Genomic DNA, 25,676 nt, shown 5'->3' with positions numbered 1-25,676 from the left:
CTTTCCAATCAGCCACACACTGAAAATATCCCAAGTGCCCACAACAGGGAGATGGTTAAGAAGCTACATCCTGTCCATTTCATGTAATACTATATGGTTGTTTAAATGATCATTATGGGAACTAAATGCATGCCTGTAAACAGGTATATGAAATCATGGTAAGTAAAAAAGCAGAACCCCAAACAATCAGTATGTATACTAATTAACGTTATACGATCATTGGTGTACCCTGAAAAAGATTGGGTGAACTTAGTGTAACAGAAAAATCAAACATGTCAATTGATGGGATTTTTATTTCCTGAAATGTTGTGCAGGTGTTTGAAAGAAATTTTAAACCCGTTTTGCTGTTCAAGGATGCAGAATGTAATGGAAACAGCAAGCATTATCTATTCAATTTCATTTGCTTAATGTTTACTCTTCAGGTATCAAGATGTTCTTTCTGTCCTTATTCAGCTATTTGCTTTACTGGACCTATCTGGGGCTAGATGGGGCTGTGTGGTTTATTTGGCCCAGTCAGACGGACCTGAGCTCAAATCTCAGTTCTACCACCTGCTGAGCACAGGATCCTGAGAACCTAATTCATCTTCTCTGTAAACTGGGAGTCACTCTGAGGGGGTTGTTGTGAGGATTAAATGCAATGAATGCTGTAAAGTGTCTGGCAAAATGTAAGCACCAGAAAACACTGACTTTATATGTTTGGAAATATAATTTATTTAGGGATATTTTTAGATTTACAAAAAAACAAACAAAAAAACAACAACCCTGCCTAGATAGTATAGAAAGTACCCAGCTACTGTTCACTCAGTTTCCCCTAATGTTGACAGTGTCCATAATTTCTTCAAAACGAAGAAATTAACATAGGTGTATTCCTAGCAACTAAGCTCGACTTTATTCAGATTTTACTCTGCTCTTCATCAAACTTTCCACTTATTTCTATGAGCATGAACTCGTATTTTTCTATTTTAGTCAGTGAGTTATAATCCATTATTACAGTTATTCATTTTGATGCTCAAGCGGTCATAGACTTAGTCACTGAGATCCACTTCAAGCTGGCTTCTGTGTCCTTTTGATAGGTCCCCATTATTTTTTTAAAATATATTTTTATTGATTTCAGAGAGGAAGGGAGAGGGAGAGAGAGATATAAACATCAATGATGAGAAAGAATCATTGCTTGGCTGCCTCCTGCATACCCCACACTGGGGATCAAGCCTGCAACCCAGACATGTGCCCTAACAGGGAATCTAACCATGACCTCCTGGTTCAGAGGTCCATGCTCAACCACTGAGCCACGCCAGCCAAGCCCCATCATTTTTTGAAGAGCATTTCCTCACATTTTTGACACCAAGCACATCTTACACCTTCCCTGCTCCAACTCTGGAATCAGCCATTTGTCATTCTTGGTTCCTTTTAGCAAAGCCTGCTATTTAGAAACCAAGTTCTGGGTACTAGATGTGTGTTTTCACCACCATGGGTGTCATCATCATCACTCCTGGCTCTCTTAGGGGACAGATCTAGAGACTATGCTTATGGATATATGTACATATATATTTGTGCACATTTACACCTTAATTCGTATCTATAAATTCTTAAAACCATGATATCACACCAATATGCAATTCCAATCCACAGATTTCATTCTAGTTTTTCCTCCCTTTCCCATATTCACAGCTCACTTCTTCAACAGTGAGAAACCTGGCTCCCATTATGCTTAATATATTTACTCATCCGATCAGTCCTCCCCATATATAACCAATCTCCCACTGCCACCACCATCCTCTTCCCAGTCCTGATGCCCACCTTGCCCCAAATAAATGATATGAAAGGGATGATGAGCATCCCTTTCTTGCCTTGGTGTCCAGATTAAAATGGCTTTTTAAGTAATTAAAATTTCCCCAACCTCCAATGGCCATAATCAATAAGACATAAGTGGAAGTGCTTGGTAAAGATTTAGAATCGAATACTTCCTAATCCAGCTCCAAAGTCATCTAACAATATTTGAGAAATGTATTTATTACTAGACACCTTTGCTGTCCTCATTTCTTGTAGACACAGAAAAGCTCTATATCCTGGGTTCTGGCATCCTATTATTTTGAAGGCCCTCTGTCAAACAACAGGGAGAAAACACCAATGTCTATGTTTTTCTTTTTGTTCCATGCATTTGAAGAATTAGATTTGACAGTTTCCTCCAATGAAGTCGTATTTACCAGGTTCTTTTGTATGATGGCCCGTTTTGGAGAAAAATTGTAGGTGGTGGGAAATGCACCAAAATGTTTTCCATGCCCTAACCGGTTTGGCTCAGTAGATAGAACGTCGGCCTGCGGACTCAAGGGTCCCAGGTTTGATTCCGGTCAAGGGCATGTATCTTGGTTGCAGGCACATCCCCAGTCAGGGAGGTGCAGGGGGCAGCTGGTTGATGTTTCTCTCTCATTGATGTTTCTAACTCTCTATCCCTCTCCCTTCCTCTCTGTAAAAAATCAATAAAATATATTTAAAAAAAAAAAAATGTTTTCCAATGAGCAGATGAAATGTTGGCTGCTTTTCATGTTTTTGTTTCGTTTTGCCCTTTTTTTAATGACTGAGAGATTAAATATTGTTTCATTGCGCCACCTGCTGGCAACTTTTCATAATTTCTGTTTATTCCAACAAAGGGTAAAAAAAAAATTTCTTAACAAATATTCCTTTTTTAAGAAAATATGTTTTTATTCATTTCAGAGAGGAAGGGAGAAGGAGAGAGAAACATCCATGATGAGAGAGAATCATTGATCAGCTACCTCCTGCACGCCCCTATTGGGGATGGAGCCCAAAACCCTGGCATGTGCCCTTGACTGGAATCGAACCCAGGACTCCGGTCCACAGGCCGATGCTCTATCCACGGAGCCAAACCAGCGAGGGACAAATATTCTTTTTTTCTCCCACCCTAAAAATTACCACTCAGAGTTTGGGTAGTAGAAATATTTCAATGTTCTTTGTCTTTAATAAAACAAAACATTTGCTTTCCAAGTTTTCAACAATGAGAATACATTACTTTTAAAATATATATGTTTTATTGATTTCAGAGAGGGAGATAGAAATATTGATGATGAGAGACAATCATTGATCAGCTGCCTCCTGCACACCCCCTACTGGGGATTGAGCCCGCAACCCAGGCATGTGCCCTTACCTGGACTTGAACCTGGGACCCTTCAGTCTACGGGCTGACGTCTGTCCACTGAGCCAAACCGGCTAAGGCTACATTATCTTTTTATTGTGACAGGTAACATTTGGCTTAAATAATACTTATAAAGAGAATCTGTGTAACTAAGACCCAATTCAAGAATAAGACATCAGCTCTAGCCGGTGTGGCTCAGTGGACAGAACGTTGGCCCAAGGACTGAAGGATCCCGGGTTTGATTCCGGTCAAGGGCACATACTTCAGTTGCTGGCTCTATCCTGGCCCTGGGTGGGGCACATGCAGGAAGCAACCAACTGATCTGTCTTTCTCACCTTGATGTTTCTCTCTGTGTCTCTCCTCCTCCCTTACACTCTCTCCAAAAAGCAATGGAAAAATATCCTCAGGTGAGGATTAACAAACAAACAAAGAATAAGACATGAAAAAAAAATATGTAAAATTAATGTAAAAAAATTGGTGTAGCTATTTAATCTGGAAACTTGGTTATTCCTGCGTTTAACCAATATATATTGAGTTCAACACCATTCATCATTAGGGAAATACAAGTGAAATCATGGTGAGATACCACTTCACACCCAGGAGAAAACACATGTCCACACAAAAGCTTGTACACAAATGCTCACAGTGGCATTACTCCTAACAGCCAAAAGGTAGAAACAACCCACATGGATAAATGAGTAAACCGAGGAATGGGTCAACAAAATATGATATACCATCCAATGGAATATTATTAAGCCATAAAATGGCATGAAGTTCTGACACCTGCTACCACATGGGAGAACCTTGAAAACATGATGCTGAGTGAAAGAAGCCAGTCACAAAAGGCCACATATTGTATGATTCCATTGATATGAAATGTCCAGAATAGGTAAACCCATAGAGACAGAAAGCAGATTAGTGGTTGCCAGGAGATGGAGATGAGGGGGAGAGTGACAGCTAATGGGTATGAGGTTTGTTTAGAGGAGACAGAAGGAAATGTTCTGTAATCAGATAGTAGTGATGATTGCACAACTCTGAATATATAGTATACTGAAAGCCACTAAAGTTTACACTTCAAAGAGTGAATGTTATGTAAGTGACTTTTTGTTTGTTTGTTTTTGTTGTTGTTAATCCTCACCCAAGGATACTTTTTCCATTGATTTTTAGGGAGAGTGGAAGAGAGAGGGGAAGACAGAGAGAAACATCGATGTGAAAGAAACACATCGATTGGTTGCCTCCTGCACGAACCCTGACCAGGGTCCGGGCCAGGGAGAAGCCTGCAACCAAGGTATGTGCCCTTGACCGGAATTGAACCCGGGATCCTTTGGTCTGCAGGCCAATGTTCTATCCACTAAGCCAAATTGGCTAAGGCTATGGTAGGTGACTTTTTTAAAACTATATTTTTTAAATTGATTTCAGAGAGGAAGGAGAGAGAGAGTTAGAAACATCAATGATGAGGGAGAATCATTGATCATCTGCCTCCTGCACGCCCCCTACTGGGGATGGAACCCCAAACCTGGGCATGTGCCCTGACCAGGAATCAAACTGTGATCTCCAGGTTCATATGTCAACGCTCAACCACTGAGCCACACCAGCCAGGCAGTAGGTGACTTATCTTACTTAATAAATTTGTTTTAAATAATATGTATTGCCCTAACCGGTTTGGCTCAGTGGATAGAGCATCGGCCTGCAGACTGAAAGGTCCCAGGCTCGATTCCGGTCAAGGGCATGTACCTTGGTTGTGGGCACATCCACAGTAGGGGGTGTGCAAGAGGCAGCTGATTGATGTTTCTCTCTCATCGATGTTTCTAACTCTCTCTCCCTCTCTCTTCCTCTCTGTAAAAATCAATAAAATATATTTTAAAAATAATATGTATTGCCCTAGCCAGTTTGGCTCAGTGAATAGATCATTGGCCTGCGGACTGAGAGGTCCCAGCTTCAATTCTGGTCAGGGCACATGCCTGGGTTGTGGGCTCAATCCCCAGTGTGGGGTGTGCAGGAGGTAGCCGATCAATGATTCACTCTCATCATTGATGTTTCTATCTCTCTCTCCCTCTCCCTTCCTCTCTGAAATCAATAAAAATATATTTTAAAATAATAATAACAATAATATGTATTTGAGTGGTTAATATGTGTCAAGCACCATGCCAAGTACTGGATTACAATAATGGGCAAAGCTAAATAGGGCTCCTGTTCATATATAGTGTGCGTAGTGTTAAATATCGCATCACACAAAAGATATTAAAGAATCTTTAAAGGGAAAACAATGTCTGACTAAAACACAAGACTTCCTAATTATTTCCACCTAGGAGAATTTTGTGATGGTGAAACACAGCTCCAAATTGCATCTCTCAGTTTAAGGAATTAGAGGCTGATGCTGGAGCCCCTGCACCCCAGCATAAGGGTAACTAACAAGTAAATATAGAATGGAAAAGATGAAAACATATTGTTACATATATGTTTAATTTTTGTGGTTTTTATTTCGGGAAATCTCGAAAGAAAGACGGGAAGGAAGGGTGGGAAGAGGAAAGAAGGAAAATAATTTTTGTGAAATATGCATGCAGAAAAGTGCAAAAACGTTATGTACAGTTTAACAAATAATTATGAGGTGAACACATATGTGACTATGCCCGGGTTGCCCCCCAGAAGCCTCACACATGCTGGTTCCCAATTGAACTCCTTCCTTCCCCACAGAGGTAACCACAATCCTAATTTTTATGGTAATTTATTTGCTTTTCATTGTAGTTCTACCACTTATGTTTGCATCCCTATATAACATGGATTTGTTTTTCCTAGTCTGGAACTTTTAGATATGAAATGATACTTTATTTCTTGGTTGATTGGTTGCTTTTCATGCCTGTCTTCTTTGCACTCAATATTGTTTTTAAGTCACATCCATGTGACTATAATTTGTTTGCTTTCACTGCTGTGACATTCTATTGCAGGGGTCCTCAAACTTTTTAAACAGGGGCCAGTTCACTGTCCCTCAGAGAGAAGGAGGGGAGTCGGAGAGTGTGGCGCACATTCCACACATGCGCACTGCGGGCCAGGGACGAGTTGGCTGCTAAGCAGAACAGGCAGCGGTGGCAAAAACACCCGGTGGGCCGGATAAATGTTCTCGGCGGGCCGCATGTGGCCCGCGGGCCGTAGTTTGAGGACCCCTGTTCTATTGTATGAACAGTACACAAATGATACTCCCGGGCTATCACTGATAAAAACCCAGGGTGTCTCTTCTTTGGGATTTTAAAAAAATATATTTTTATTGAGTTCAGAGAGGAAGGGAGAGGGAGAGATAGAAACATCAATGATGAGAATCATTGATTGGTTGCCTCCTGCATGCCTCACACTGGGATGGATCCTGCAACCCGGGCATGTGCCCTAACCAGGAATTGAACCGTGACCTCCTGGTTCATAGGTTGGTGCTCAACCACTGAGCCACACCGGCCGGGCTAAAAATATATATTTCTTGAGGCCCTGGTTTGGTAGCTCAGTTGGTTCGAGAGTTGTTCTGATATCCCAAGGTTGTGGGTTTGATCCCCCGTCAGGGCATATATAAGAATCAACCAATGAATGAATAAATAAGTGGAACAACAAATCAGTCTCTCTCTCTCTCTCTCTTTCTCTCTCTCTCTCTCTCTCTCAAATCAATACATTTTTAAAAAATAAAAATATATTTCATATGATTGATGATTTTTTTAAAAGTCTAAGTAGGTTTTCATGAAAGCTGCTATTGAGCTGTTTGAAATGGGGAGGTAAGTGCCACTTGCCAGAACAGGCACTTCAAGAATTTACCAACTGCTCAGTGCCTCTCAGCTCTCCACTCTGACAACGGAACAGGCATCACCATTTATACATTTTCCATACACCTCCAATGTGAATAGATGCTGTTTACAATATGCTTTCACAAAGAATATTTCATTTAATCCTCATAACAATCCCAAAAGGTAAATGTTACTATGGTATATTTTAGAGATGAGGCGACTGAGATTCAGAGAGCAAGGCCTATCTGGTTTATCCAGTAAATTACAGTGCGGGGGCTTGTACCTCGGCTTATTTCTTGTCATCATAGCATAACTAGGAACCTGACAGGGTATTCTGTTGTAAAAGACTCATTGTAAGCAAATCAATAGAGCATTGTATACACCCTGGGCAGAGTGTGCTTCCTACCTCTTCAGTGGGGATTTGGTCATGTAGCTTGTTAGGGCCAACGTTACCAATGACTTTGAAAACATTGCATGAATAGACTTGCTCACGGCTGCCACTGCGGTGAGGAGAGTATTCCTGAGTTACCTGCTGATCCCTGAGGGAGGAAGAGACCCTTGGTACAGAGCTGCCCCAGCCAAGGGCCAGCAATCAGCCAAACTGCAATTGAGTGAGCTAAAAGAATGTTCATTGCTATCTGCCTTCAGAATAGGGGGCTGTCAATTTTACTGCAAAAGCTCACTGACCATCTGGGATAAGGAATGAATTTGTCATTCAGAACCCTTCCTTGGAATGGCACCTAGGATCATGAAATTTCCTTATTGGTGATTTCTATTTATGGCCTGCTATGATCTGAATGTTTGTGTCCCCCCCACCCCAAATTCACATGTTCGAATCCTAATTCCCAATGTGATGGTATTAGGAGATGAGGCATTTGGGAAGTGATTAGGCCGTGAGGGTAGAGCCCTCATGAAGGCGATGAGTGCTCTTATAAAAGAGACCCCACAGCTCTAGCCAGTTTTGCTCAGTGGATAGAGCATCAGCCCGCCTACTGACAGGTTCTGGGTTCGATTCCGGTCAAGGGCATGTGCCTTGGTTGCAGGCTCGATCTCCGGTCCTGGTTGGGGCGCATGTGGGAGGCAACCAATTGATTTGTCTCTCACATCGATGTTTCTCTCGCTGGCTCTTCCCTTCCCTTCCACTCTCCCTAAAAATCAATGGAAAAGTATCTTCAGGTGAGGATTAAACAAAAAAAAGAGAGTGAGACCCCACGGAGCCCCCAGGTCCCCCTTCTATCATATGAAAATACGAGAGAGAAATCAGCAACCTGGAAGAGAGCCTTCACCCAACCACACTGGCACCCTGACCTGGGAATTTCAGCCTTCAGAACTGTGAGATATAAATTTTTGTTGTGTACAAAGCCACCAGAAGCAAGTAAAACAGGGCCTAACATTTCGAGTAATGAATGAGATCCATATTATTTGCAACACAATCTCAATTTCATTCACTATTTAGAAGTGCAGTTACTCTTGCCAGATATATGTATATATAAATAACAGAGAACGTTTGGCCTGCAAAGCCAAAAAAAAAAAAAAAAAGTTTACTACTTGACAGAAAAGGTTTGCCCAATTATAACTCACTTCCTGACTCTGGGGAATGGATCACTTTTCCTGGATAAAAAGGAAGCTAACACATTTGGAAATCTGCCATCGAGGAGGAAAGGGAGGAGGGGTGTTGAATTTCAGTAGCAACCGATAGTGTCCACCACCATTGCCACCCATTCTCCCAGCCCATATTATCATGGCCCAGGACCAGTGTGAGGCACAGGACAAAGCCAGTACTAATCAAATCCAGTGACAATATCACAGGAGAAAATGAAGGAGGTTACAGAAAGGGCCTTCGCCAGGCTTGAAAGGTTGGGCAAAGCTATTATCTTGATACCTCTTTTGTCATCTTTTGAAGAGCCATAGACAATAAAATTGTCCTTTATTCATTCACCCCTTTATCCAACAAGTTATATATTAAGAACTTGTTGGGAACTGTATTCATTTGCGAGGGCTGCTGTAACAAAGTGCCACAAATTGTGTGGCTTAAACAACAGAAGTATCTTGTTTCCCAGTTCAGAGGCCAGGAATCTGAATCAAGGTGTCCGCAGGGGTGGTTCCCTGTGAGGCAGTGAGGGAGGATCTGTTCTAGGACCCTCTCCTAGCTTCTAGGGGTTTGTCTGAAATCTTTACAGTTCTTTGGCTTGTGGTAGCATCACTCCAATCTTTTTTAAAAAAATATTTTTATTGCCCTAGCCGGTTTGGCTCAGTGGACAGTGTCGGCCTGCAGACCGAAGGGTCGCAGGTTGGATTCTGGTCAAGGGCACATACCTTGGTTGCAGGCTTCTCCCCGACCAGGCCCTGGTCAGGACTCGTGCAGGAGACAACCAATCGATGTGTTTCTCTCACATCGATGTTTCTCTCTGTCTTTCCTCTCTCTTCCACTCTCCCTAAAAATCAATGGAAAAATATCCTCAAGTGAGAATTAACAAAAATTAAAATAAATAAATAAATAATATTTTTATTGATTTTAGAGAGGAAGAGAGAGGGAGAGAGATAGAAACATCAATGATGAGAGAAAATCATTGATTGGCTGCCTCCTACACGCCCCACACTGGGGATCGAGCCCGCAACACAGGCATGTGCCCTGACAGGGAATCGAACCATGACCTCCTAAGGTTCATAGGTCAATGCTCTACCACTGAGCTATGCCGGCTGGGCATCACTCCAATCTTTATGTGGCATTCTGTGTCTCTGTCTCTGTGTCCAGATTTTCTCTTTTCATAAGGACACCAGTGCTATGAGATTAGAATCCACTCTAATGACCTCATCTTAACCTGATCATCTGCAAAAACTCCACTATTTCTAAATAAGGTGACATTCACAGGTGCCGGGGGTTAGGACTTTAACGTCTTTGCGGGGAACACAATTCAAGTGATAATGAGAACTTGTTTTGAGGCTACGAGGCTTAAACTTGGGCTTACAGGAATGGGGGAGAGGGGACAAGAAAGAAAAATAGGAAAAAAAGAGAGAAAATAGAAGAGGGAAGAGATGAAAGAGTAGGATTAGTGAAGAGAAAACAGACAGAAAACTTGCAGGAGGGAAGCAGGACCAACTGCACAATTTGTGGGGTTGTGCAAAATGAAAATTAAGAATTTCCAAATGGTGATGATAGCAGAGCATTAAACCAAGCCCAAGGCCCTTTTATTTATTTATTTATTGGCCCTTGTTTTTTTAAAATATATATATATTTTTTTATTGATTTCAGAGAGGAAGGAAGAGGGAGATAGAAACATCCTTGATGAGAGAGAATCACTGATTGGCTCTCTTGCATGCTCCCCCACTGGGGATCGAGCCTGCAACTTGAGCATGTGCCCTGACCAGGAATCAAACCATGACCTTCTGGTTCATAGGTCAACCCTCAACCACTGAGCCATGCTGGCTGTGCAAGCTCAAGGCCCTTCTTAGAACAAGGCCCTGTGTGACTTCCCTGTGGACAGGATTGTACTAACTAATGTATTTTGAGTCCACTTAAGGATTTCATTTTTTGTTTTTTCATTATTTTTCTGTGCTCTTTATGAGGTACCTGTGAAGCAGTCATTTTTGTAACAGCAGGTTCATTCTTGGCTTAGGACCCTGCTAAGATCCTGTCTCTCAAGGAGAAAACAGCCTAAGGAGATGGTGGCTACAAACAAGAAAAGCTTTTCTCCTTAGCTCTACAGAAGGTTCCAGCAACTTTCTCAGGACACCCAAGAATCACCTTTCCTTTCCTTTCAGTGTTTTAGGTCCTTAATTAGGATATAACTCTTGGCATGGAGGTTTTTTGCCCACCTGCTTAAGACTTTCTTGGTTTCCCCAACTTCTCCCTGTTTAACCAGATCACCACGGTAAAAAAGTCACCTCTGCCTCATCCCCTGCCATCAAAGCAAGTTCAAGAAAACACAATGCGCCCTGGCCGGTTTGGCTCAATGGACAGAGCGTCAGCCTGCAGACTGAAAGGTCCCAGGTTCGAATCTAATCCAGGGTACATGCCTGGGTTTCAGACTCCATCCCCAGTAGGGGACGTGCAGGAGGCAGCCAGTCAATGATTCTCTCTCATCATTGATGTTTCTATTTCTCTCTTCCTCTCTGAAATAAATAAAAATATATTAAAAAACACACACACAATGGTTCTGGTCACTGGATTTGGATCCAAACTTCCTCAGCTTGGCATGCAGACCTCCTCACTCCCTGTCTACCACACTATAATTTAGGATGTGCTTTCTTATGTTATTTGAGGTCATCCTTCCATTTTAGTCAAGGCAGTCTCCAGAGTCTATACACTTTACTATCATTGCATCTCCAAGACCTTGTCTGGGCTACTCCTACACCTTCCTCCCAGTGAGAACTCTTCAAGGGCAGAGGCTGAATTATAATTCATCTTTGAATATACATACACATACACATATGTCTGTATATGCTTTCCACAAATATTTATGGAATAAAGATGAGTTGAACTGAGGGGCTTCCAAAACATTTATAAATTTACTAGAGGCCTGATGCACGAAAATTCGTACAAGAGTAGGCCTTCCTTCCCCCAGTTGCCGGCACCGGCTTCCCTCTGACACCAGGGACCTGGGCTTCCCTCGAAGCCCCGGCTTGGTCCAGAAGGTCATCTGGAAGTACGTCTGGTCTAATTAGCATATTACGCTTTTATTATAGATGACACAAAATCACCCTTAACTCTGTGCAGACTTGTTTCTTTTTCTGGCCCTTAGATAACAGATCTTCCTAACGGTTTTCTGACTACATGTTTCTGTGGGCAAGCACCTGTCCTCTTATTACCTTTTTTATATAATACTTGTTTTCAACCTGGGCACTTAGGAGGCATTCAAATGTTTCTTTATTGAGTCTTTTTTAAAAATATATTTTTATTGATTTCAGAGAAGAAAAGAGAGGGAGAGAGAGAAACATCAATGGTGAGAGAATCATTGATCGGCTGCCTCCTGCACGCCCCTTACTGGGGATCCAAGCCCGAAACCTGGGCACCAGAATGAAACCGGGGACCTTTCTGTCCACAGGCGGACACTCTATCCACTGAGCCAAACCGGCTGGGGCTCTTTATTGAGTCTTGAAGTCTTCTAGAAATGTAAGAATTCATGGGGGAAAAGAAAACTTGAGGAAAAGCTTCCCTCCACTAAAACCTTTAACACATATGTAAACAAGAATAACTTTGTAAAACTTTAAAAATGTTTTTATTTATTTGAGAGAGAGAGAAGGGAGAAGAATAATCATCGATGAGAGAGGAAACATCCATTGAAACCCCAGCATGTGCCCTGGCCGGAACCCAACCGGTGACCTCGCGACGACACTCAATCCACCGAGCCACACTGGCCAGGCTTGCAAAACTTTTTAAATGTGGAAGTTCTCAGTGTTCATATTCTGGTCTTTACATTTCTAGGTTTAGTAATTTTACGGCAGGGCGTTTGGGTCAACTCCTAAATTCAGCTTTCCATTCAGGTACACTTACCTTTGCCAGGTTTCCTCCCTCCGCCCTTTCCTCTTTGGAACATGATCCCGCCCACTTCCGGCTAGGGGCTCCCAGAGCGCAAGCGCAACTCCAGGAACCCTGCATCGATCTCTCGACCTTTGCGCATGTGCAAAAGGGGCGTGGCTGGGTAATGCGCGGGAGAATGCAGGTCCACCAAACTCACGCGACTGTCTCCACCCACCTAAATAGGAAGGCGGGGCCCAGACACGCCTCAGGGTTCCGGCGGCGCACGCGCACTAGGGACAGGAACGCTGCGAAAGAACAAGGGGCGACTTTACGCATGCTCCTGTAAATGAAGCAAGAAGCTTTTACGTCAGCATCAGAACCCGCCTCCTTCCTCTCCTCACCTGCCTCTGACTTTTAAAGGGCCAGACCCCTTTTTCAAAGAATAACTTTTTGAAAATTAAGCATTTCTTTAAAAAAAAGTAAGCACTTCTTGAGAGCCCACTACGTGCCAGGCCCAACTTGTGTGCCTTTTCCAATTGTTCCTTTTGTGATCATTGCAATAATTACATTATTTTTGCATAAATTTCTCCCCTTGCCCCAGTTGTACCATTCCTTTGGCGACAATAATTTGAAATGGGAGGCAAAGTGGTGTTCTGGGCAGGTCTTCCTAGGTCAAGAGGCTTGAAATTGAATCCTGATTCCGCCACTTCCATGCTCTTTTACTCCAGATATGGTACTATCAAATCTGTGAACCTAAGAGTTTGCTAATTGTTTAAAATAAAATTTGTTTTCAGTTACAGTTGACATTCAGAATTATTTTATATTACTTTCAGGTATACAACATAGCAGTTAGACATTTATATAACTTACGAAGTGATCCCCCGATAAGTCTAGTGTCCACCTGGCATCATACATAGTTATTACAATACTAGAGGCCTGGTTCGTGCACCAGTGGGGTCCCTCGGCCTGGCCTGCAGGATTGGGCCGAAACCGGCTCTCTGACATCCCCCGGATTGCGAGAGGGTGCAAGCCAGGCTGAGGGACCCCACCAGTGCACTAACCCCGGGAGGGACACGGGAGGTTGGCCAGCCCAGGAGGGACCACAAGAGGGCTCCAAGGCGTTTCCGGCCTATCTCGCTCAGTCCCCATTGGCCAGACCCCAGCAGCAAGCTAACTTACCGGTTGGAGTGTCTGTCTGCTGGTGGTCAATGCATGTCATAGCGAGTGGTTGAGTGACCTTAGCATATCATTAGCATATTACACTTTGTTTGAACAGCCGACCGGTTGACTGGACACTTAACATATTAGACTTTTATTATAAAGGATTACTGACTGTATTTCCTATGCTGTACTTTACATCCCTGTGGCTGTTTTATGAGTTTGCTGATTTTTAAAATGCTGATAAGGTTCCTACCTACCTCAAAGGATTATTGCAAAAAGTATATATATTTTTAAAGTATGTAGGTTACCAATACTATGCCTCACACCATCTATCTATTAAATAAAAAGTAGTCATGAAGTGAAATTATTTAATCAAAAAATGGTTTATAGTTCCTGTAACATAGTTCCAGATGATACTTCAGGAGGAAATGCTTAATTACCAGGGTGGCTAGCAGTGTGTAACAGTGCCTATTTCCCCACAGTGTTGTCAATATCACAGCCCTTCGTTTTACACATTTTTCCTTGTCTAGACAGTATGTAATGGTATGGCAGGGTTACTTCAACATCCTTTAATTGCTAGTGAGGCTCTGCATTTTTCCTTCGGATGGTTTATTATCTGTATTTCTTTGCCTAACAACTATTTTCAAACACTGTAATTTCCACTGGCTTATCCCTGTAGACATTATGTTAGGTTCTGACATAACATTTTTCTGACCAATTAAAAGAGAAAAAAAAGAGGATTGGGGTGAAGAGAGAAAATTAAGAGGAAACATTCCTACGGAAGGGATAGGGACTAGAGGACAGAGGTCTCAGAAGCAGTGTGTCCCTCTAGTGGGTTTGATTCAGTGGATAGAGCATCAGCCTGCAGACTGAAATCCTCTCTGAAATCAATAAAAATATTTTTTGAAAAATAAAAATATATTGTAAAAAATAAAAAAGAAGCAATGTGTCCAGTAGAATTTGTTATGATAAAGGAAATAATTTGTATCTCGCTGTTCCTATGGGAGCCAGTACTACATGTGTCTACTGAATACTTGGAACCTGGCTAGTGTGACTGAGGAATTGAATTTTGGTTTCATTAAATTTATTTATTTTTAATATTTTTTAAATTGATTTCAAAGAGGAAGGGAGAGGGAGGGAGAGATAGAAACATCAATGATGAGAGAGAATCAGTGATCAGCTGCCTCCTGCACACCCTCCACTGGGGATAAAGCTCACAACCCACCCAGTCATGTGCCCTGACTGGCAATAGAACCGTGACCTCCTGGTTCATAGGTTGACACTCAACCACTGAGCTATGCCGGCTGGGCGGTTTTACTAAATTTAAATATTAAATAGCTACCTTACTGATGGCATAACCCTAGAGATTAGGAAAGAAGAAGAGAAAGGAGGGTTAAAAGGGGGTGTGCATAGTCATTCTGAAGTGGCCTTATAAATATGAAGGGACTCAAATATAGATTTTTGGTGTGGTTCCCAATGAGACAGTCCCAGACAAGGGTGTGTTCAGTTTGCAAATATCTATCAAGCTATATACACCGATAATATTTCCAATTTTCTATGTGTATTTTACATTCAATGAAAATTTAAACTATATTTGCCACACTTTGTGTTACACTCTTTAGGCGTTTTTGGCTCAGGGGATAGAGCGTTGGCCTGCAGACTGAACGGTTCCAGGTTCGATTCCGGTCAAGGGCACATGCCTGGGTTGCAGGCTCGATCCCCAGTGGGAGCTGTGCAGGAGACAACCAATCAATGATTCCCTTTCATCATTGATATGTGTATATATATATATATATATATCCCTTCCTCTCTGAAATCAATTTAAAAAAATACATTTTTCTGATTTTTATTTAAGCGAAGTCTCCAAAAATAGAAGTGGGCTCTGACTAGCTTTGGACATCTGAGAGCCCCTAGAGGGCGCTCATTCTGCATCAGAGACTTGAAGGCTTCACTGCGAGAATTCACATACCACACATTCATTCCTTTAAAGTGCACAATTCAATTTCTAGTCTGTTCACAGAGTTGTGCAACCATCACCACAGTCAGTTTTAAAATATGTTCATCACTGCAAAAAGAAACTCTCTGCCTATACCCTTCCTAACTCCTCCCTGTCCTCCTCTCCAAGCAACCACTAATTTATTTCCTGTCTCTAAAGATTTGCCTTTTCTGGATATCTCCTATAAGAGTAATCATATAAAAATGTGGCCTTTTGTGTCTGGCTTCTTTCACTTAGCATGTTTTCACAGTGTATTCATGCTGTAGCATACATCTCTATTTCATTCCTTTTTATGGCTGAATAATATTCCATTGTATGGATAGACCACATTGTGTTTCTCCATTCATCTTTTGACTGATACACAGGAGAACCCCTTCACCCAACCTGCAAACAAGGCCCCTGAGAAGAACCCAGCCAAATTCTAGTCATTCAAACCTGGCAAGTAATTATCAAAAGAGTAGTTAGGACAGGGGCCTTCAAGCTTGGTGCTCCTGACACTTCAGTACTGGGCAGTTGCCAGTCCACAGCAACTACTCAGGAGTTTGTGAATAATGGTAGCAGATTCTGACTCGAGAAGAAAAATAATCTCAAAGATTTGTGACTTGCCCTTCCAGCTGGCCTGCAGATAAGCCTTCGCCTGCCCCAAATTCTTCTCTAGGGGACAGTCCTGTCTTTCCCTGAACCAGGGTCTACCTAGGGGCGGTGAAAGGACTCTTTGCAATAGTGGCTCCGAGGCTTGTGACTGTGTCTCTTGCCTGGCCTAAGAAAGAGACGATTTTAGGCCACGAGGCGCCATTCACCAGGCAGCAGGGCAGCTCTGGACAAAGCCATGAGCCAAGGGACAGTGTGACCTACTTGGCTGGGCATGCTGGCCAGGTACCTAAGGAGGAGAGGCAAATGTCTTGAGGAGTGTCACAGAGTGTCAGCAGCATGACTGGCCAGGGGCAACTTTGGACCTTAGCTAGGCTACTCCGGATTTAGGGATTGTAATTCAGAAAGAGCCAACTAATTTCGGTGAGTGATATCAGAGGCAGCCATTTTGCACCATGAATATGAGAACAATGAAGGAGAGAGAGATGAGATAGAGATAGAAATAGAGATAGAGATAGAGGGGGATGATTGCTCTGCTGTTGACAGCTTTCCAAACACTTGTATCCTTAATAAATTTCCTTTATTGGATCGTATGAGATGGTGTCTCTACTTGCAACCCAAAGACCCTTGGAGGAAGCAAGAAGATACATTGTGCGAGTTCTGTGTCCATTAATTACTATCCACTGAGGGAGAGGCACACACTCAGCAAATTAACTATAAATGATGTGGAAAGTGTGGAAATCAGAGCAAAATTCTCCTTCCACCCGGAGTGAAGAGCAAAGCAATGAAGGAGCATCCACTGGAGCAAAAATGACACTTCAACAAATACTGTATGAAATCAGTGAAACCAGGCACCCAGAATAGGTTTATTTGTTAAGACAAAGTAGAACAGAGGTGACCAGGAGCTGGGGGAGAGAGGAATGGGAAGCTGTTGTTTAATGGGGACAAGAATTTTAGTTTGGGCCTGGCCAGCGTGGCTCAGTGGTTGAGCCTCGACCTATGAGCCAGGAGGGCACATGCCTGGGTTGTGGGATGGATCCCCAGGGAGGGGCGTGCATGAGGTAGCCAATCAATGATTCTCTCTCATCATTGATGTTTCTCTCTCTCTCTCCCTCTCCCTTCCTCTCTGAAATCAATAAAAAATATATATATATTTAAAAAGGATTTTAGTTTGGGATGATGAAATGTTCTGGAAAGGGATAGTGTGAATGATAGCACACTATTGTGAATGTACTTAATACCACTGAGCTGTACCCTTAAAAATAATTAAAATGGTTATATATATATATATGTATATAGTCACAATAAACAAAAAACAAATCACAAAAAGAAAAAATTACACCCAAGTTCCATCAGTCTTGAAGTCGGGGCCTTCAGACTCAAGTGTCAATCAATCTCTTTCTATGGGACACGCTGCAGGGGTGTCAGTTTCCAGACTCGTCCAGTTCTTTGCCCGAACAGTGGAGTGGCTGCAGGAGCTCAGAACTGCAGATGGAAGAAGAAGCCGCTGGGTCTCTGGCCAGGCTGCTATCTGGAGGCAAAGAAGTCTTGGCTGAGGACACAGACGAGGCAAAGGCCCTGAGGCAGGAACATGTGTGTGTGTGTGTGTGTGGGGGGGAATGTTCCAGGAAGCAAGTGTGTGGGGCTGGAGCAGAGGGAGAGGGTGCACTGAGTAGGGGACAACATCAGAGAGGAAAGGGAGGGAGGTGGGCAGATGCAGCAGGGCTTTCACTAGGGTGTGGCTTTTACTCTGAGTGATGGGGCGGGAGATAGGGGGGTGGGGAGGGGGGGGGCCAGGAAAAGGATGTGAGCTGAGTGACTGGGGCCTACCTGTGCCCAAGTAACATGTACGCATCTTCCAGGGTTGGAGGGGCTCTAAAACCTCCGTCGGATTCTCAGCGGCGGCTAGCAAACCCCCACGAGACTAAGAACCCGCGTGGCCTGGGTTTTCCCTCAGTCCTTCGGCCACTGTATCTTGGCAGAACCGCCTTTAACCCCTTCCTGCCTGTCTCCGGCCTTGTATGTGCTCGGGGAACCCCAGGCAGGAGAGGAGCAGGCATGGGAAGGGCAGTAACCTGCCGGGGCGCACCGTGACACCCCCTCCTCCCGCCCCTGCACACCTGCGGCCGCCAGGCGGGTGCACCTGCCGGCACCCGACCTCCACAGGCCCCAAGACCTCCGTCCCCAGCCGCGGAGGACCTGAACCGCCCCCCCCCTCGCGCGGCCCAGCAGGAAGGGGCGGGCTCTGCCCGCGGGCTGTGCTGTAGCCCCACGTTGCCATAGCGACCCCGGCCGGGCCTGGGACACCGGAGCGCGCTCTGCCGGCTGCGATTGAGGCGGAGGCTGTGACACCGCATCCCGCCCGGGGACTCCGGATCCAGGCTCCGCCGGCAGGTGAGCGCCGGGGAGAGGACGCAGGTGGGACCGGGCGGTGTCTCTTGAACGGTCCCCTAAGCCCTCCCGGGCCAACTTCTAGCCTTAAGGGCCAGCATCCACTCTGGACTGGTCATACTGTGACCATCACCTCCGGCCCACGGACAGCTTCTTTCCGATGTCATCACAAACCCAACTGCTCTACTGGTTTCCCTGGGTTCCCAAGTAATTGTGCCATCAGACCCCTCCCCCTCCCCCCAGGAGGGCCCCTGGAGAAGCAAGGGAGGAGACAGCTGAGGGTCAGTCCGGCACAAAAGAATCCCCTCCAAGGGCAACTCATCTGCCCCAGGGACTCAGGACACACATGATTCACCCCACCTGAGCTCAGACCGTGCCTCCCGGGGAAGCCCCAGAGCCCTGGCGTAGCTCGAGGCACACTGAGCCCCTGATGTCCCTAACCCTTTGCCAGCACCCGCTGGCCCCGCTGAAGCAGCCAACATGCCTATCTCCAAGTGCCCACCCAAGTCACAGCCCCCGTGGAAGGAACGCGACCAAAAGGCCCAGAAGAATGGACTGAGACACCAGGTGTATGCTGTCAACGGTGACCGCTACGTGGGCGAGTGGAAGGACAACATGAAACATGGTGAGTAGGGGCTCAGGGGCTCAGGGGGCGGGGGTCTGAGCCAAGGAAACGGGGTACAGAACTCATGGGGGACATAAGATATGTCCCTGAGGCTCCTCCAAGGGGTAAATGCTGACCTGGACCAGCCAGGGACCTCCACATGGAAAGGAACTCAGCCCTGACTTCAGCTGCGAGAAAGTCTCAGGGACCAGCAGGGCCCAAAGCTGTCTTGAGACACCAGCCCCAGGCACAGCTGGGGCTCAGGAGACACCGGCTCTGTCCCACCCTTCGAGACCTGGGCTAAGCCTTCGGCTGGCTGGCTAGCGGGCGGAAAAGGCAGAGGCCGGAAATCAGCTTGCAATTGGGATGCTGGTCTTCAAACTGAGCCCTGATGTGGATTCTGAGCAACAGGTGGTAAGGGAGGACCCCTCCCTCCCCTCAAGTAGCTGGGGCTCAGGCTTTAACTGCATTGGGCTCTGGGTCTAACCAGCAGGGGGGGCACAGGAGTCCTGTGATACAAATGAAGACCTGAAGGCAAAAAAAAAGTTTTCATTTTAAAAAGTGGCATGACTTTTCATTCCAGTCTTGCAATTTCAGATTCTTAACCCCTCTTTTCTCCCCCTTACCTGCATTGAATGAGGTGGAGTCTATAAACCTAGGTGAGAATCTTAGTTCCACCAACTATGACCTTGAGTGACCACCATGCCATTCTGGACCTCAGTTCCCTCACCAGTAAAATGGGAATAAAGCTTATCTGTGAAGATAAGAGATGACATCTATCAACCATGTAGCCCAAGGTCTGTGCAAAAGGGAAAGGGTGTATGAAGAGGCTTATAATTTTATTTTTAAAATAAGTTTTTATTGGTTTTTACAGAGATAGGAAGAGAGAGAGAAATATGGATGAGAAACGTCATCCATCTCCATCGGCTGCCTCCTGCACACCCCCTACTGGGGATCGAGCCCACAACTGGGCATGTGCCCTGACTGGGAATGGAACCGTGACCTCTTGGTTCATGGGTTGATGCTCAACTACTGAGCCACACTGGCCAGGTGAGGCTTGTAATTTTAAACAGGATAGTCAGGGTAGGCCTCATTGAGAAAATGAGATTTGAGCAAAGACTTGCAAGAGGTAGGGAGTGAGTGAATATTTGGGGAAGAGCATTCCAGGCCAGGGAACAAGCAGGTGCAAAGGTCTTGAGACAGAAGTATACCTGGTGGGTTCCAGGAACAGTATGGAGGCCATAGCAGTTGGAGGGCAGTCTGAACGGTGGGAGTGGAGGACACAGAAGGGGTTGGAGTAGTAGGTGATGGGTCTCCACACGTGTTCAGGAGAACTAGTGAAATATGCAGAACATTTTCCAGAAACTGTCCATGAAAAAAATCTCAGACCTGTCCAGCCAGTGTGGTTCAGTGGTTGAGCATCGACCATGCACCAGGAGGTTGCAGGCTCCATCCCAGTCAAGGCACATGCCCAGGGTTTTGGGCTCAATCCCCAGAAAGGGGCGTGCAGGAGGCAGCCAATCGAACTTTCTCATCGATGTTTCTATTTCTTTCTCCCTCTCCCTTTCTCTCTAACACCAATAAAAACATACTTTTTTTAAAAAAAAATCCCAAACCTAAAGAAAGGTTTTTAAAGTTTATTTTGAGACAAGGGTTTTGAGGTTAGTCCTGGAAGCAAAATCTCAAGGAATTGAGATAATGCTTCTGAGAATGGCAGATTTGCAGCTTATTTTATATAAGGCGGGCACATGAAATCCACAGGTGGCAGATTAAAGAGAAAGCAAAGCAGGGAAATCTCTAGAATTGGATAAAAAGTAAAATAGAGAAATACATACTTTTTTTTTTTTACATTGGTGGTTACAGGAGAGTTAATATTTCACACACATAGTTTACAGAGGTATGTTGGCAAAGATAATAATGAAGAATGTTGGAGTTGTCTTGCCCCATACTGGGTTCTGAAGATCATTTTGGTATTTTAAATATGCTTTTCTAGATGCACAAAAACAATGGACAGGGCTTGTTCAAGGTAGAGAATTATCTATCACATAGACCTTCAGACGTGACTTCCCAAGATAACTTACTCAGTTTTTTTTTGTTTTTTTTTTAATGATTGAAACATCTCTTGAGGTTACTTCTAGCTATGGAGTTTGCCAGGCTTGCCAAGGTAGCCCCTTTTTGTTCACAAAACCCCGGCCAGCTGGCTTATCCATTCTGTATTATTAAAGAGATGAGACTGAAATCCTGGAGGGGCCAGTTGTTACTTGGGGTTTGCTATGTCAATCTGGCTTCCAGGCAAAGGGCTGGAGAACCAACGTTTGTAGAAATGGAACTTTCTGGGGGTTTTCCTGGGCGCTGGTGGTCTAGGGACGAGGCACAGACCCTGTCCCAGTCCCCCAGAATCACCAAGTGTAGGGGCCCCTGAGGCCCAGGCAGACCCAGCAACTGCCCTCCAGCCCCATGATGGCCATGTCTTCAGTGTTGGCCCATCTGTATGTCATCAGGAAAAGGAACACAGGTCTGGAAGAAGAAAGGAACCATCTATGAGGGGGACTGGAAGTTTGGGAAGCGAGATGGCTATGGCACCCTCAGCCGTCCTGACAAAGAGAAAGGAAAGTACAGGAGAGTATATTCGGGCTGGTGGAAAGGCGATAAGAAATCGGTGAGTGGTTCCCATCATGCCCTGGGATGTGGGCCAGGCTGAAAGCATGCTCTGTGTGTGTGTGTGTGTGTGTGTGTGTGTGTGTGTGTGTAGGGGGAGGAGCCAGAGAGGCCTGGGAGAAAAGGGGGCGGATGGATTTGAGGAGGAAAAGGGGTACTGTGTGGGTAGGAGAAGGAAGGGGTGGGGGACTCCTTAAGGCTTCTCAGAACAAAACCCAGGAAACAGGAAGGCAGAGGAGAGACCCAGGGAGGAGCCCGTGAAATCCTGTGGCTACAAGAAGCCAGCCAGGCTATGGGCTGGTGGGTGGGGGAGAAATCCCCTCCTCCTTCTCCCCCACTCATTTCCTGGCTTTCTTTTCCCTGGACGGCCCTTTCTGAGAATCCCCCTTCTGTTGGGCCAGGATAAGAAGAGGGTAGGAAGAGTAGGAGCAAGAAAGCTGAGGTCACACCCTTAGTCATCTGACAAGAGAGGAAGGTCCCACTTACCAGGGGTAAAAGCCAGCCAGAGCCATGTTCTCACCCATAAACATCAATATCCTCACCATAGGCCATGGAAACAGATAAAAATATATTATTGCTATTGAACAACTGCTACTGCAGTCCTGGAAAATGATATGGTACTTAAGTTAACTCTATCATCATCATCATCATCATCCCCATTTTCCTGATGAGGAAACGAGCTCAGAGGTGAAGTGCCTTGCTCAGGGTCACACTGCTGGCAAATGGTAGAGCCCAGGATTTCTTGATCTCTGCTTTCAAATTGTTTATTGGCCAGTGATGAGAGAAGTGTTAGGATAGAGCTTTGCACAAGGAGTCCAGAGGAACATCATGGAGCATTCACCGGAGACTTCCTGTAGGAGTTGACACACACACACACACACACACACACACACACACACACACACACAAAGCAAAGAGTTAACCAGGGAGAAATAAAGGAGAAGGGGAAGTAGCAAAGGAGGCAGAAGTAAGGAAAGGAAGGATATGTCAGCAAGGTGTGTGTGCCCACAGGGGTGGGAGTTAAGGGGAGGGAGGGAGGTGAGGGCCTTGATCAGGATTTGGAGGGAGGCTTAACCCAGCCTCCTTAGATGCGACCTGCAGGAAGTCCACGATTCTGTGATTGAATGCTAAGTGTGGTGTTGATATTCATGTTACCTGGGAGGAAAATCCATAGCTTTGATCTGATGTTCAGAGGCATCTGTGACTTTTAATAGGATCAAGTCAGAGTTGGGGCAAAGATAATCAGATGGGAGACGTAAAGATCCTTCTAGTTGCTGTACGTTGGATGCACGAGGGCAGGGAGAATGGGAGAGTGGAGGAAGGGGAGAGTGAGGAGGGGAGAAAAGACCTTGGGCTGCATAAAGGCGGTAGCGGAGGGACAGAGGGACATGGACAGCCTGGAGAGATTTTTCCATACAGGATGTAGGGCTCAGAGAGCAAGGAAGGAAGAAGCCCAGGGGCGTGCGTGGTTTGGGTGCCAGAGAGGATGGTGGGGAGCGTCGTGAACAGGGACACCTTCGTGCTTTCAGGGCTATGGGATCCAGTTTTACGGGCCCGAAGAGTATTACGAAGGTGAGTGGTGTAGCGACCAGCGCAGCGGGTGGGGCCGCATGTACTACAGCAACGGTGACATCTACGAGGGCCAATGGTGGAACGACAAGCCGGACGGGGAGGGCATGCTGCGCCTGAGTGAGTGCCCCGCCCCGCCCCGCCAACTGGTCACGCCCATGTGACCACGCCCCGATCTGGTCACCAGGCCCCGCCCGAGCCCTCAGGGCCGCATTCCTCTGGGTCCTGTGTAACCCAGACCCCATCAGGCCACGCCCCTGCAAAGCCCCAAAGCGCCACGCCAGTGTGGGTTAAGGTGCATGACGGGACCAGATCCCTGCCCTCAGGGAGCTTAATACTCTAAAAGGAGAGCCTAACAATAAATATGAGCAATTAAGACATTTTCTTATGGTCATAACAATCATAGCTACACTTGTACAGTACTGAAATAATTTCATTTTCACCACAATTCTATAATGACAGGTACTCTTATCCTGACTCTATAAATAAAAGGAGGCACAGAGAAGTTAAGTTACTTGATCAAGGTCATGCAGTTGTGACATCGAAAAGTGCTAAGGAATTCCCCTTAAATTCACCACCATCAGATGAGAAGTTGAATTGACTCCCAATGAAGAACATGGACTCCTGGGATGAACAGGCCTTGGTTTTAAATCTTGCCTCTGTCACTTCCTAGCTCTGTGACCTTGAGCAAGTCAATCAAACTCCTTGAGCTTTGCAAGCTCCATCTGTAAAATGGAGTCCTTCATCCTTCATAGAATTGTTTGTGAGGAGTGACGTCAGAAACAGGCAAGGAACCAGGTACAGAGTAAGTGCTGAAAAAACATTACCGATTCATATTATAGCAATATTTTTTTTTACAAGTAGGAAACCATGTGGCTTGTTCAAGTAAGTAGTGGAGGCAAGATGTGAAACAGGTCTGATTCTGGAAGTCACTGACACCCCAGGGCTCTGATGTTTATAGGTCAGTTGTCCCAGACCCCACCCCATCTACCAGCCCAGCTCACTCTAATCAACTTAGTTTTGTTCTGGCTTCCTGGTGGGCCTGGTGCCTAGCCTGGAGTGGCAGAAGGCCAGCCAGGCATGCTCTGCCCAGCACCCACACCTCCCTGCCCTTTCTTCCAGAGAATGGGAACCGCTATGAGGGCTACTGGCAGGGAGGCTTGAAGAACGGGCCGGGGCGTTTCTTCTACCTGGACCACGGTCAGCTATTTGAAGGCTTCTGGGTGGACAACATAGCCAAGTGTGGCACAATGATTGACTTTGGCCGAGATGAGGCTCCTGAGCCTACTCAGTTCCCCATTCCTCAGGTGGGCAGCTCTCATCAGGGCCCTGTGACCACACCCAGACAGAGACAGAAAACAGCACCACCACCCCCAACCACACCCAACCTGGCCTGATCCAGCCCAGTCTAACCAGGGAACAGACAAGATTTTGTTTTCAGTCTGGGTATCTCCAGGGAGGCAGGTAGCACCTCACAAGGCAGACAGCACCCCCAAAAGCAGGCAGCACCTCATAAAACTGGCACCCTGGGACTTCTATGCTCCTCAAACCCATCCCTGCTGTTTCCCCCCAGGTCAAAATTGTAGATCCCGATGGTGTGCTGGAGGAAGCCTTGGCCATGTTCAAGAAGAAAGAGGAGCCCAGTGACTCAGGAACCAGGAGGTCACGGTCAGATTCCCCAGTCTAAGCACATGCCCCGGGTTGCAGGCTCGATCCCCAGTAGGGGGCATGCAGGAGGCAGCTGATCAATGATTCTCATTAATGTTTCTCTCCCTCTCCTTTCCTCTTTCTGAAATCAATAAAAACATCTTTTTTTAAAAAAGAAGAGGAAAAACAAGGAGACCGATGCCAGGTGAGAGGGTGGGCACACCTGTCACCCTCAATGTGGGTGAGGCAGCTCCTGGAGTCTCCTTTGGGGGAGGGGTTCCTCCCCTTCAAAACCCATTTCATTGAAGACCAGTCCATTCCAGTCCTTGCCCCTCCTGCTGTGGGTATTAGGTTGGAGGAGAGGGCACTGGTACAGTGTCTTTGAAACACCAGCTCCCACCACCGCTTTGCCCCTGCAGAGACTACCAGAGCTTCAGAAGAAAACCAAGTCCGCATCATCCAACTGCTCAAACCGGTGCAGCTCCCACTGGAGGAGTGAGTGGTGACTCCCGCCGGGCACACCCTTGGCATCCTCAGAGAGCACCTCATTCTCCCAGCACTGGATCATCCTTTGTCAATAGGGGCCAGTGCTTCTCTGCCCAGTTGGCCTTGGGGGCCCTCCTGTTACAGCTTTTATTCTAGGCCCCTATCCCTGAGTGCATGAGAATAAAGGAGAACGTGGTGGCATT

General features: G+C 45.6%; 1 protein-coding gene across 3 annotated transcripts; it reads left to right on the top strand.

Moving 5' to 3' along the window:
* The first annotated feature begins 18,787 nt into the window (after positions 1-18,787).
* MORN3 (MORN repeat containing 3) lies at positions 18,788-25,676 on the top strand. Of its 3 annotated transcripts, none has more exons than XM_028147176.2 (7): positions 18,788-19,134; positions 21,615-21,772; positions 23,301-23,460; positions 24,463-24,647; positions 24,914-25,002; positions 25,164-25,192; positions 25,407-25,676. In XM_028147176.2, the coding sequence occupies exons 1-7, from the start codon at positions 18,990-18,992 to the stop codon at positions 25,484-25,486; spliced, it is 846 nt and encodes a 281-aa protein (XP_028002977.1). In that variant the 5' UTR covers positions 18,788-18,989; the 3' UTR covers positions 25,487-25,676. The 3 variants fall into 3 exon arrangements, with proteins under 3 accessions (XP_028002977.1, XP_028002976.1, XP_028002974.1); XM_028147175.2 differs by having other exon boundaries at positions 24,914-25,008; positions 25,167-25,192; XM_028147173.2 differs by having other exon boundaries at positions 18,790-19,134; positions 24,914-25,008.

The sequence above is a fragment of the Eptesicus fuscus genome, chromosome 23 (genome assembly GCF_027574615.1).
Source record: "Eptesicus fuscus isolate TK198812 chromosome 23, DD_ASM_mEF_20220401, whole genome shotgun sequence".
Taxonomy (NCBI): Eukaryota; Metazoa; Chordata; class Mammalia; order Chiroptera; family Vespertilionidae; genus Eptesicus; species Eptesicus fuscus.
This window is presented reverse-complemented; position numbering and strand designations above follow the sequence as displayed.

Excerpts from the sequence above, each read along its gene's own strand:
- MORN3 (XM_028147173.2), top strand. The coding sequence starts at position 18,990 with ATGCCTATCTCCAAGTGCCCACCCAAGTCACAGCCCCCGTGGAAGGAA. Across the intron at positions 24,648-24,913 it reads CTCAGTTCCCCATTCCTCAG|GTCAAAATTGTAGATCCCGA; the intron begins GTGGGCAGCTCT and ends GTTTCCCCCCAG. Across the intron at positions 25,193-25,406 it reads AACAAGGAGACCGATGCCAG|AGACTACCAGAGCTTCAGAA; the intron begins GTGAGAGGGTGG and ends TTGCCCCTGCAG.